General features: G+C 32.8%; 1 protein-coding gene across 3 annotated transcripts in view; it reads right to left on the bottom strand.

Annotated features, from left to right (window-relative positions):
- Positions 1–13,773, bottom strand: part of ADGB (androglobin) — a 118,497-nt gene that overhangs the window by 68,193 nt on the left and 36,531 nt on the right. For all 3 annotated transcript variants that reach the window (XM_066994174.1, XM_066994175.1, XM_048067872.2), the window contains 4 exons: positions 13,336–13,430; positions 10,414–10,588; positions 9,507–9,597; positions 5,362–5,506 (listed from right to left, as the gene is read on the bottom strand). In XM_066994174.1, the coding sequence (XP_066850275.1) occupies positions 5,362–5,506; positions 9,507–9,597; positions 10,414–10,588; positions 13,336–13,430 (506 nt within the window). The remainder of the gene's footprint in view (positions 1–5,361; positions 5,507–9,506; positions 9,598–10,413; positions 10,589–13,335; positions 13,431–13,773) is intronic.

Below are 13,773 nucleotides of genomic sequence, written 5' to 3'. Positions count from 1 at the left end.
GCTATCTGATATTTTTATAAAACCACTATCTTTTTCTATTTTAGAAATGACATATAAAAAAACCTTTCAAACCATTTTTTCTGGAAATAATCTTCTTCCAAAAATAAGTTATTTGGATATAATTGCAGGTGAATCAATAAAGCTTCAAAAACATCATTTTTAAGACTAAAAAAAAAAAAAGAAAATATTTCTTAAGATCTTGCCCTGTGTTACATTTTTAGGTTTGATGTTGGCCTGAGAGCCAACAAAATCACTAAATCGGTTTAAAAATATAGTCACTTGGACACATATTTATTTTTTTTGCCTGTTCCTAAGTTACTGTTTTCTTTAAATGTGTTAGTCTATTTTTAGCTGTGTTGTGGAAGAAGGTAACAGAGATGACTTTCGAAAGAAGGCAGTGGTACAAATGTAAGAACAACTGCAAAGTTGATAGATGTGCACAGACTGAGGTACAGAAATGGCTTAAACATACTGAATTACTAATATGCAGTATTATTTTCTTCAATCTCTGATATTGGAACTGTCCCCAATCTTTATAAGCAAGTAGATATTTATGGGCCTGTCAGGAAGATTTGCTATACCACAAATGTTCAAACTGAGTGTTCAAGTCCCTCTTCTAATTCAGGTGTGTAACATCCCATGTATACTTTATTTTTCCTGAAATGTGAATTTTCATTTTGTGCAGACTGAAATTAATTTCCAAACATTCTTAAAGAAAATTGATTTTTTTGTTTCTACCTAGCCATCCTGTAACTCAACACCAATTCACTGAGCCTAATAGACCTTAAAGAAGTATGTGCTAAGAAGGATCAGAATGAGGAGACAAAAAAGTTTGGGAAAAAAGAACTGGGAAGTTTATTGGTAACACGAAAAAAGCACAAAACTGAACAAGCTAACTAAATAGACTGACATCAGTTGTGAAGCAAAAGTTGGAGCTTGTATACATAGGGATGACACTGAAAAATAAAGTATGAACATCAAAGAACAAGTGTACTGTGTTTAAATTAGTGGAAAAGAGTGGCAATTCTAATAGTTCTGTTCTAGTAAATAGCATTGCCAGAGAGCTTTATACTGAGGAAGCCATGAAAAAAAGTCAGAGTGTTCTGCTTAGGATTTCTGGGTATAGCAATCAGGCATGTCCATTAAATTATTTAGTAGCCATTGCAAATTCTGATGTAAAATGTATTTGGACTAGGCTTTTATTGCTTTGTTAGTGTTCAACATTTCCTCAAAGAGAAGGTAAAAATATTTATTTCTAATGAATTTGGAGATAACTCGTATTAAATAATTAATCTCAATGAACAATATTTAAGTAGGATTCTGAATGAGTGAGCTGCAAGGAAACACTGTTCCAGGATAATCTTTTTCTCAAAAGAGCTTGCCAAAATTACTGTTGCAGAAAACTGCAAAGCATACTCTGCAAATTATGTATGAGGGCCTTTTTTTGTTGTTGTTGTTTTTCTATTTTGTTTTATCCACAAAGGTGGATAGGGAATAAAAACGAAAGAAAAAAACTAAAATTCTGAAAACTTTCTAGAACTGGAAGCTATTTATTCCACAAATAAAGTTTTGCAACCAAATAGAACAAACCAAAAATATACTTTCAAATGCATTGCAATGCATCTTGCATATATAAATTACTTATGTTCTTGTTGAATAAGAACAAAAAACAAGCCCCTTCACTAAATAACTGGGCCCTATTTTATGGAATTTTTAAATAAATATTTACAAAATGCATTTTCTGAATGTTTAACTACAGTAGTTTAACTACAAAAACCAGATATTTTAAAGGATTTTTTTTCCTAATAAACATCCACAAAGCTTTAAGAACTGAAAAATCAGAGGGAATGGGAAAAACAGGAAAACAATAAAGGTGTTTGAAAAAACAATAATTGAACATTTCTATTATTTGGCATAAGTAACTTGGGGACACAAGAAATAACACCACGTCGTTCAAATTAATATTCTTCAAAGAAGGCACGTCTAGCTCATAAAATTTTATCTTTCAATTCTCCCTATTCTGTTTCTGTAACAACAGACCTTAGGAACAAGGAAACACATATTCAGTGATGTAGCTTCATATACTTGTAGAATCATAGAATCATTCAGGTTGGAAAAGACCTCTAAGATCATCTAGTCCAACCTTTAACCTAGTACTAAATTCTACCACTAAACCATGCTACTAAGTTTTAAATCTACACATTTCTTGAAGAACTCCAGGGATGGTGACTCAACCACTTCCCTGGGCAGCCTGTTCCAATGCAGCACAACTCTTTCAGTAAAGAATTCCTCCTATTATCCAACCTAAATTTCCCCTGGCACAACTTGAGGCCATTTCCCCTCATCTTACCACTTGGTGCTTGGGAGATGAGACAGATTCCCACCTCTCTATAGGCTCCTTTAAGGTAACTGTGCAGCGTGATAAGGTCTCCCCTGAGCCTCCTTTCCTCTAGGCTAAACAACCCCAGTTCCCACAGCCACTCCTCAAAATAATTGTTTTCTAGACCCTACACCAGCTTCATTGCCCTTCTTTGGACACAGTCCAGCACCTCTTCATTGACGTTGATTTAAATATGCCAATTTAAACTTGCTGAGGATCTGGCTCAGCAGCTGACATCAGATCTCCATTAAAGCATAAAACTGCTCCACCCCAAAAGTCTTACCAGATCTACATCTCTATTAAAACAGATTTCTCCTGAATATCAAACACACAGCTTAAAATAGAAACAATGCTCAATATAACAATATGAAATTCTACAAATTAGCAATTACATAGTGAGTAGAGGATATCAAAGTTTCTCTTTCAGTTTTTGTTTTTTAAACACTAATTGATTTTAAATCAGACAAACAAGAAATGATTTAGATGTATATTGTTTTTTCAAGTTTTAAAACTATGGAAAGAAAGCTCTTCCATAATGAATTTCCAAAGGGTATTCATATTTTTTTTCATTAAAATGCTTAATAGGTGAAATAAAGAAGATTGCTCTGCAAGTTAAAAACTTTATTTTCTTTTGCAGTCAGTTCAAATACAGTGCTACCTACGTACCACAGCTATTAATAGGCACAGTATTTTTCAGCTGAGATTTAAACTGAGGCAAAGGTAAGGTTCAAATATAAGCTAATTAGCTGCTCGTGATTTCCTACATTTCATGTCTGAATCAGATTGCCCTCAGATTGTCACACTCTTTTCTTCTTCAAACCATTCTTTTTTTTTTTTTTTTTTTTTTTTTTACCAATATCTCTCATGTATTTTCTTACTCGCCCTTGACTCTCCTTGTTTGCATGCTCTACTGTGACATACCAGCTTTCCACATGCAGAATGGCTCTTAACTCCTGGACTAGAGGAGAAAGTCAAAGTGATATTCCAAACTACTTCTATGTTCCTAGTACATAAATGTCTATTACTTTGCAATTATCTAAATCTATATTTGTACAGCTATAGAGACAGAAGTAATCCAACCAATAATTATTATACTACTTACAGCACCTTTTTACCCTGCTGCTTTTGTAATGATTTTTGTAAGCTGCAATTATTAAAAAGACTTTTAAAAGGTCATGAAGTACTAATTAAGCTATTTTTTGTTTCTAAAATGTACACAAAATGCAAAATAGCCAAAAATATATTCTACTGCAAAGATTTCTCTTTCACTGCAACGTTGTCTTATTTTTAAATAATACCGAATAAATATATCCACACACAGATACAGTTTCTAGACAATATAGATATACAACAGTTTAAAACATTGAGTTTCAGATCTGAAATATAAAAATGGCATTATACTGTACTCTGAAGAGTAAACATATAGGTACTCCAAAAAGTACATAGAAAAAAAATTCCCTTTACTTCAAAATTTACAAAATAAATTATTACTTGCTTTGTCTATGAAGATACTTAACACTATCCTCAACGGCAGTTCTATGGTCTTCAAACACATTTTGTAACACTACAGGCAGTCACTGTACATCAACGAAATACCACAAATATTATCCCCATGTGTATTTATCAATTTGTCCCAGAAAGGTACTGTAGAAATTTTTAAATTGGATCATCTTTATCAAAAGATTGTAAGGATCAGCACTTTGATGCTGTTTTTCCTTTATGCAGCACTATGGATAAATATATTTTATAGAGACTCTTAAATTATTTTTTATAATGTAATCATATTGAAAGTTAAAAAAAAAAAAACAACTATAGAAGAGGCACTTATTCTTTACTTGGGACAGAAAATGAATATGAAGGGGAGAACTGTAGTAAACATTTAGAAGTTGGGAGTGCTTCTTCCCCATCTTAGCCCAGATATAGTTGGTTTACTGAGTTGGATCCAGATTTTGAGATTTTAAGAAAGGCATTTGTATATATGTTAGGCTGATTTCTCTCTCAATTTTCAGAAAGTCAAAGACAGAAAAGCTATCACATGCTCTTATGAGTGGTGTTTGCTGCACTAAGTATGAAATTGAAGAGATAATGGCACTGACAATTTGGATTTTTTTGTAGGTGTTGTGCTAATAAAATGACATCTGTGGAGCTCTGTTTGTTCAATCACTTGAATGTTTCTGTTTCTATTTCTCTATGCTGCAAATAATTTTCCTGTACAAAATATTTTGCATGAAATAGTGTAGTTTCCAGAAAGTCTCTTTTTGTAAGTCTCCTTTCTCCATTCAAAATATAAGGTTTAAATACTACAAGTAGTGTTCTTTTAGAGCCATATCTAAAAGCAGACTTTGGCTGTGTATATAAAGAACAAGGTACAATCCTTTTTTTTTTTTTTTTTTTTTTTTTTTTTTTTTTCAAATGACAACAACAACAAACAGTGGTTAGATCTGCCAGAAGTCATCCTAGTAATATTTTACTGATCTGGGGTAAGATTAACCTTATTTATCATGGAAAACTACAGTGGCAACATCTACCTAGTAATCTCTAGTGATCACCATTTCCTTTTGTGGAGGCATTTCCTTGGCCAGCTTGGCAAACTGCGCTCAGTGTGCTATCCCTAGTGAATCTGTTTGGAGGAATTTAGAGGCAACCTGAACAAGCCCTGAGAAATCCTCATTTGCATGAATTTATAGTGTTAGCAATATTACTTTGATAATCTAAAGAAAGAAAAAAACAAACAACAACAGAAAAAAAAGCATAAATGTAAGTTTAAAATGAAAAATGTTAGTAAAGGTTTCCCATACATCAATTTAGCTATAAAGTGGAATGAACAGTGAATTCGCTTAAATATTGGGGGAAGGGGCAGATAGCTTACTAAGCTAAAAAAAAATATATGCTATAAAACCTATATTTAAGAATCAAGTATTTTCTATTTCATCTTTGACTATCCTTTGCAATATAAAATTAGGTCAAAAAAAAATTATTACCTGAGAATAATCTTCTGCATTTGAGTGTCTCTCACTTTGATTCATATCCACATTACTGTCATTTACATTTTCAGCATGTTCAGTGACAGAAGGGAGATGGGTCAGTGAATGAAATCCTTTTTTGATGGTAGACTGTGGGAAGCAGCTAAATAATAAAAGAAAACTCAAACACTTTAATACACATATTTGCTCTTGGTCTTCATAACTACTATTTTTAACAGAATTTTAACAGAATTCTGTCAAAATAATTTGCACCTCCTTTATTTTGACAACAGAGTAGCACAGAAAGTACATACACATATATACCTTATAATTAGTGGCTTGGCACCACACATATATCTATGCTTGACTAACTAACTAATCTTAAAATACAAAACCCAAGCCAGTTGAGGAAAACTAGATGGTAATACCAGAAGTGAATAAATTTCTATGGCCCATAGACAGGAAAAAAAATATATATATATATACACACACACACATATATATATTTGTGTGTGTCAGAATAGTGTTTTTTTCCCCTCAAAAATCAGTCTACAAATGTACCAGACAGATAAAACACATGATAATTAAGTAAGGCCAACTCTTGCTGTGGTAGACGGAAGCTCTGCCTCTGACTTCAGTGAAGGCAGAAGAATGAAATACAGACATACAAACAATTCTTTCTTTGTCAAGCAAACTAGGAGAATGAGATCAAAACAATGCTGCAAACATGACAATTAGATGTGAGTAATTGTGTTATGGCAGCAATAAAGAACAGAGAAAAATGTAAGCATGTGTTACCTAACTCTTTTCTTAAGGACTGATATAATGAAACATCAAGATCTTTAGCAGTAACTTGTCACAATTATCTTTCCCTTGAGACCTTCAAAAAAATTTTATTAGAATAAAAGCAAGACATTAAAAACAATTTCAGTCCCAGTTGTTTATCTAAGTCCTTCACCTTATTTAGGCAGCTATATTACTTTAACAAAATGTTAACTCTTGCTATATATTCTTTTCTACCTGTTAATTAAATTCTCACAGGAAACTAAATTAGCCAATTCTCATGGAAACTTAGAACATTAAATAAACCATTCTTGACAAAATGGGGTAGGTTGACCATGAAGGAATCTATTAAATATGAAAAGAAATATATAAAATAACATACAAATATGTTTGTAATGTAATGTATGTTAACACAAAAATAAATAAAATAAAATTATCATATCATATCATTCTTATCATATCATATCATTCTTTCAATAATGTATTTATGCATATTGCTTTAAGCATTTTTACGTGTTTCTAATCCTACAATTTGAAAACAAGTAATTTACTGTATTTTAATCAGGAAAAAGCAAATAAATCAGTAAAACAATGACTTTCCCCGAGTATTCCAAAATAATCCAAGGGCTTTTTTTCCATGTACGAATGCTGTTCTTCCAAAAATATTTTACTGGCTTATTATCAGCCCAACCAATCGCTGTGATCAAAACGCAGTACCTGTCAAATATGCAGTTTATTCTGCTTACTTAGAGATGCATTTAAAAAAAGTTGCATACACCTTAAATATACATAGGTTCCCAGCAATATACAAATTGGGCTCAGGCTCAAGAAAAATATCAAAATAACATAAACTTTTTTGTACTCACTTAGTATGTCATACATTCAGTGTGTCCTTTGTCAGGAGTTCAGTCAGAATAAAAGAGAGATTATAAAAGAGGGATTAACTGCTAATAATTTTAGCAGTTGCCTAATGAATGCTCATATGATAACATTAAGCAGTGAGTCAAAGGAAAAAAAAAAAAAAAAAAGGACCTTATAACCTTAATGGAAATTGTTCTTTTCCTGTCAGCAAGAAAGTGTTAACATTGAATATTGACTAGAAGTCGTGCACACATCAATTTCTGAAACTTCTTCTCTAAGACTCCTTGTTTAAAGACCCTGGTTTTCAAAGGATTATACAACTTCCATACTGTCTTTAATACAGGATGTTTATAAAAAGTTGTGTTTTGAGCATGAACAGATTCAGCTACACTTTCAGGCTGCTTGTAACAACTATAGTAAAAAAATAGCAGTAATTGTTCCAATTATGTGAAGTCAATAAAAGTACTGACATGCCATTCAATAATTTCCTTGTTATGTGCAAGAAATTAAAAAATATCTGTAGTTTTAGGCAAAACTTTAAAGATGCTAAAGAATATTCCTATTTGTGGTGAAAGTGACCTATTAAATATTTTACTTTTTTTGGCCCCCTAATTACAGAATATTACAAAATATTTTGAGGTTAACATAAAATCTCTGAATTAAGTAATAAATTAGATTTTGATGGGTATTTTTCAATGTATAATCATACTTTCATTAAAGATACCCGATCTACTACCTGGCTGATACATCTCATATGAAGAAACAAAAGAAAATGGGGATTAGATTTTTTTTTCTCCATATAATTTTATGCCAAATTTTATACTCTACTTTAGCAAGATGGAAGTTCCCCGTATATTCTTCCTGAATTATGGAAGAAGTAAAAACTGAAGAGAGAGATTCAGCCACATCAGTTTCCTCTGATAATTGGATACGACTGAGTCAACAAGGCCAATTATTTTTCAGAGACAATCATATGTATGATGTAATAATGGAGCCAGAAATGAGCAAGAGATTAACATTAAGTAACTGTTCACAGTTAGGCGTTACACTGGCTATCTTTGGCATATGCAGATTATGAACTTTACAACAAAAAAATAGAATTAGAAAAAATACGCCCAAATTTTGCATGGGGAGTTGCTAATGTTATGAAATTATTCTATATAATTTGTTGCAAGGCCAGATGAAAACTGTCACCGTTTCATCAGGCTTTTTAAATGCTCATTAATATTCAGAAATATAATTTTCAATGATTTGTGTCTAAAAAGTAACCTCCAAGAAAGCAGGAGAAAAGAGATATGAAATTTTCACACAAAAAAGACAACATTGTAGAAAAAGGTAAATGACAATATATTCTTCTGTGACATAAATCAGATGAAATTAACACAGGTCATTGAGCAATGATGGAGAATAAATGTGTGTATTACAGATCATGTAATGGGACCAAACAAAACTCTCTGAGAGGGGGCTTGCCCCAAACTGTTCTTGTTAAAGAGAAAGATGTGAATCAGCCAGAGTTAAAAAATAATGAAATGAAATGAAATGAAATGAAATGAAATAAATAAAATAAAATGAAATAAAATAAAATAAAATAAATAATAAAATAAAATAAAATAAATAATAAAATAAAATAAAATAAATAATAAAATAAAATAAAATAAATAATAAAATAAAATAAGATAAAATAAAATAAAATAAAATAAAATAAAATAAAATAAAATAAAATAAAATAAAAAATGGGGAATCATATTCAGGAAAACTTTTGAAACATGAGAAGACAGCTTGAAAAGACAAAAGGATGATGAAAATGTGCAATAGAGGGGAGAGACCTTTAACTGGAAACAGCAACAGACAAACTCTGGTTTGTCAATGCCTGTAGCTACCCCACTGGCATGACAACCTGTGCCTAGGCCAGACAGCTCGCTGCCCGTGGATGTCGAATGCACTCAGCTTTGTGCATCCAGCTAGGGGATTGTCAGTACAGGGTGTGACCAACAGGGACCAACAGAGTAGCCTTTCTCACCAGCATGTAGATTAGCAGATTGTAGGGAGCAGCATACAAAGCCTAGAGCACCCCAACTCCTAAAGGAGCTGTGCGCACAGAGGTGAACCCCAACCTGAGGTGTGTGCACATAGGGAACCCTGCACTCCCACAGGAGGGGGTGTGCTTGTAATCTGTGATGCCAGGAAGGTGCATATAAGAGCACGTGTATGTCTCTGTGTGTTATTAGAAGTTTTGGGACTAGTTGCAGGAAAGGCTTCAGATTTTTTTTTTTTTGAGTTTATTAACATTTTGTAAGTGGCTTGTCTATTGTAATGCTGATATTGATCCTAAATGTACAGTTCGCTGATTGCCAAATTATTATGTGACATCAATAGAGTGCTTTGATCCTGATGTGCTTTAGACTACATGAACTAAACAGTTTTTTCCTGTGACCCAAATAAGTATAAACCATTGTGTTTTTATAGTGAAAATGACTAAAAAAATGGATGTTACTGCTGAAACTATACTGCATACTTACACGTCTTTTGGTATTGTGATAGGATTCAATTTGTAGTTCAAAAATGGGCTAGCAATCTCGATGTATTGTTCAGGTTTCTTTATCACAGGCTCTGGAAAAAAATAAATATATATTCATAAAAAATATTTAATACTTAATTGACAGATGATTTCCACAGGGGATTACTCATCTCTAAATAATTATACAAAGACTTCAGGAAAGAATCTCCAAACACCATGATATGCACTTGAATAAAAGAGAACAACTGGGGTGGCTTTAAGTGATGTATCATGAGCAAATTAAATGCATAACTCTCTGACTCTTAGCTTGCAAGGTATTAAAAGTGTATTTAACCTATATGTAAAGTTATACAAAATAGCTCAGAACTGTGGCAATTCTACAATCCTACCTTTGATGATTTCCTGTTTTCTATGCCAGTATATTTTGCTAGCATGCCTGTAAATCTTTCATATTCAAGCTATCTCATGTTATATACTTAATTTCATTATGCAGTCTAGACTAGGCCCAGAATAAGTTTGCTCTTAAAACTGTGAATAATTGCAGAAGGGCTAGTCAGATACTTTAAATGTTCAAAAGGTGTTTAGAAGCTTTCATGGCTCTGCCTCAGAGCTTCTGCACTGCTCTAATGTTACTCCCTCTGAATTTTCTCCAATACAGTAAAGTATTTTTTAGCAACACATTAAGACATTTCTCAAGGTGTTTAAGAAATAATAGAGTAATAGAGCTAAAGCAAAGTATTACAGAAATTGAAAAAAAAAAGAGAGAGAGAGAAAAGAGAGAGAGAAAAAGTAATCCATAATGCAGTTCTACTGAAATTATACTAACGGATGATAAGTATGTGCTTGAGAACATTTATAATGATTAAAATGTAATTACAAATTTAGTTCAGATGTTTGAGTAGACAAACCTTGAGGTTCAGATGTCACAACAGTTTCCTTTTTCTGACGGAAACGTTTCCAGCGAGGAACTGGTGGTGGCTGTGGTGGTGCTACCAGAGGGCAGGACCTTGTTCTAGTAACCAGGACAGGATGGCTATATACTTGCAAAAGCCCATATTGCCTCAGATTCTCTGAAGAACCAGCCTATGAAACATGAAAAGACAATCTGACTGGGCACAGCTCTCCTTTCTCATTGCCCCTTTCTTTAAAAAAACAAAAAACAAACAAAAAAAAAACAGTATGCACACAGAAGCATCTAATGGTTTAGATAACAAAAGAAGCGAGAACAGTTCACCTGACAACATTATCCAAAAGCATTCTATATAGGATCAATATTCACCATAAAAAGCATAATTGAATACTTAGAAGTGTCTACCTATATTTTAATTTTCAGTAAAGATTGATCACTTCTTTAAACATATTTGTACAATCATATTCTTTGGGTGTTACAAAAAACGTAAGTGAAGCAACGTGTACAAGTAAGGAAACAACACTGACAAAATTTTGCTTCAAATAAACATATTTAAAAGTACTTTTTTTTTCTTTTTTGAAATAATAGTCCTTCATGCTGAATTTATAAATTAGTAGAATTCTAAAAGTAACTGGTGTTTTAGATAACTTCTGATATCTTCTTAATCTTCTTAACACTTTCAACAACATCATTAAAGTTAAGCTTTCTATGTTATGGCTAATTAGACAACACATTGAAGGCACTACAGTTGACCCATATATACCAAAGCCCTTAGCAAAGGACTTAAGAGCAATTTTAGACGCGGACATTGAGTGGTGCTCTTCCCATTAAAACAATAATGGTCTCATATGTAAGTCTGTTATTTTTTCTCTGCTGAATGTTCTGTTTCAAGATTTGTACATCCTTACTTTGTTTTTAAAAATACACCTTCTTTCCACTGCTAGATAAATTGCCTATAACATATTTCTTTAACCCTTTCATCAGCTCAGATTCTGATTGTACCTCTTCATCATCAAATGGTCCCAAGGTGGCATAATTGCAAGCAGTGCAGAGAAGACTGTGGTTGTGATTGTCAGAGTTATTTAAAGGGAGAGGATCAAATTAAATTCTTTAAGGTACATAAGTAATATATTGGCCTCATATGATCTCTGAATTTATAAAGATATTTTACAGGAGCGGTGACTGGTTACGCACACATTCTAATAACTTAAAAATGCAAGCTAAACCATCTGAGATTGGATGGATTTTGAAGAGGGCCAGTTAGGTGCTGTAAAGGAGAATTCATCAGGTGCTGAGCAGGAAGCATAGCTGCATAACAGAAACTATTGATTTTTTTTCCATCATGTTTGAACAAACTTAAGACAATTACATTTACTACATAAATCCAAGGACATACACACTAAAAGACACAGCTAAAATGGAAACAGAAAAAAATCTGGAGGAAAATTCTGGCACAAGTACAATCAATGACAAACCTTCTACTGAGTTTGGGGATCAACTCTTATCCCAAACAATTACTCCATTCTCCAAATTATAATTATTTCCATTGATGTAGTGCTTACCAGACCCCCAAAGAAAGCTTGAAAATGGGCTTCTTTTTTTTTTTTTTTTTTTTTTTTTTTTTAAACTAGGGCCCACAAGAAATCCACTACACTTCAATATTTAATTTCTGTCAGCTTCCATTTTCCTATCAGTCTTTGCTGGTTTAGACATATAGATTCACCTGCCTCATCGTATGTGGTCTGTCATGCCTCTTTTTCTGTAATCTCTGCATCCTAACAGACTGTGGCCAAGTCTGAGACTCAAGGCCTTAGGTGTCAGGAAGGATGTAGCCCCTGTGTCACTGTGTTCAATTTGTTTTTGGATGACTAATATTACTTCCTACTAGAAAAGAGACAGTATTGTCTGAGACCTTGAATTAAAATAAATTAAAATCACAGAGAACAACGTAATCTTCGAAATAACACAAAATGAGCTGCACTGAGGAGAAGGAGAAGGAGAAGGAGAAGGAGAAGGAGAAGGAGAAGGAGAAGGAGAAGGAGAAGGAGAAGGAGAAGGAGAAGGAGAAGGAGAAGGAGAAGGAGAAGGAGAAGGAGAAGGAGAAGGAGAAGGAGAAGGAGAAGGAGAAGGAGAAGGAGAAGGAGAAGGAGAAGGAGAAGGAGACATTCAGAGTATTAAAGCATAACACATGCAAACTATTTTTTTGAAATTTCTTGTCCTCATCCTGTGAAGCTTGCTGGTTTTCTGAGAAAGAAGATTACACTTTAATATTCTACTTATGTAAAATATGATTAGAATGTGATTAGATTAGATTATTAGCTAAAATAAATTTAGCTAATAATTATCTCAAGAAAGCCCACTTTGGTATTTAAAATAGTTTTCTGCAGATTATGAGTAGCTAAGTGGAAATTTAAGCATTGCTTTTACTCCAGCTTCTTGAAGTGCTAAACTTTCTCCAGCTGCTTCCACCACTTTCAACACCACTGATAAAAATGAATATAAACATACTATTTCATACAGAACATCATAACAAAAAATGTATATGAGATAATTATTTGTGGCCTGAAAAAAAAAACCAAACTAAAATTCATGTTTTTCAAGTAATCCTTAAAATAATTATTCTTTCCATTCAGAAGTGTCTCATCATGATGCATTTTCTCATCCATGCCTTGTTACTCAGAGACATCAGCACTTGAAATCCAGAGGAAAGTGAAGTAAAACTAAAAATTGAGCATGGTTATGGTAGGAAAAAGCATGTCCATAATCTAGGACTGAAATACCAATTTAACTGATAATCATTACCTGGTGATTGTTTTACTACACTATTATTATTATTATTTACAATGTAGTTGTTACAAAAATAAACATTCAGATAATACAAAATATAATTCATTATTTTCCTGAGAGTACAGAATCTTACCATTTGATCTAATGAAAACACCTCCGCTTCAAACAAATGTAACGGAATAAAGCCAGCATATACTGCCATATCTGGCTGGGTTCGTACGGAAGAACCTAGGTAGAAAACATTAACAGGTCTTGGAACAGGGTAAGCCATAAACAAACATTGTGGTTCCTTCCCCTAAACTATTCACTTTCTCTGGCTTGCTTCTATTATTCTTTTCTTTGTCTGACTCTTATTCCATTCAAAACAAGAGCTTATTGTAAAGTATTCAGAAGAGGAGCCATGGATGTAAAAAGTACATTGTTTTAGTCCTTGTGTATTTAGATTATCAACAACTTTTACATATTTTACTGTTTTCACACAAATGAATAACAACAGCTACAACTTAGAAATGCAGAAGTAGCTCTTGCACTTGTTCTTTTATTTTTCTTCAAGTTTTAAAAATACTAGATA

This window comes from Anser cygnoides, chromosome 3 (genome assembly GCF_040182565.1).
Source record: "Anser cygnoides isolate HZ-2024a breed goose chromosome 3, Taihu_goose_T2T_genome, whole genome shotgun sequence".
Classification (NCBI taxonomy): Eukaryota; Metazoa; Chordata; class Aves; order Anseriformes; family Anatidae; genus Anser; species Anser cygnoides.
This window is presented reverse-complemented; position numbering and strand designations above follow the sequence as displayed.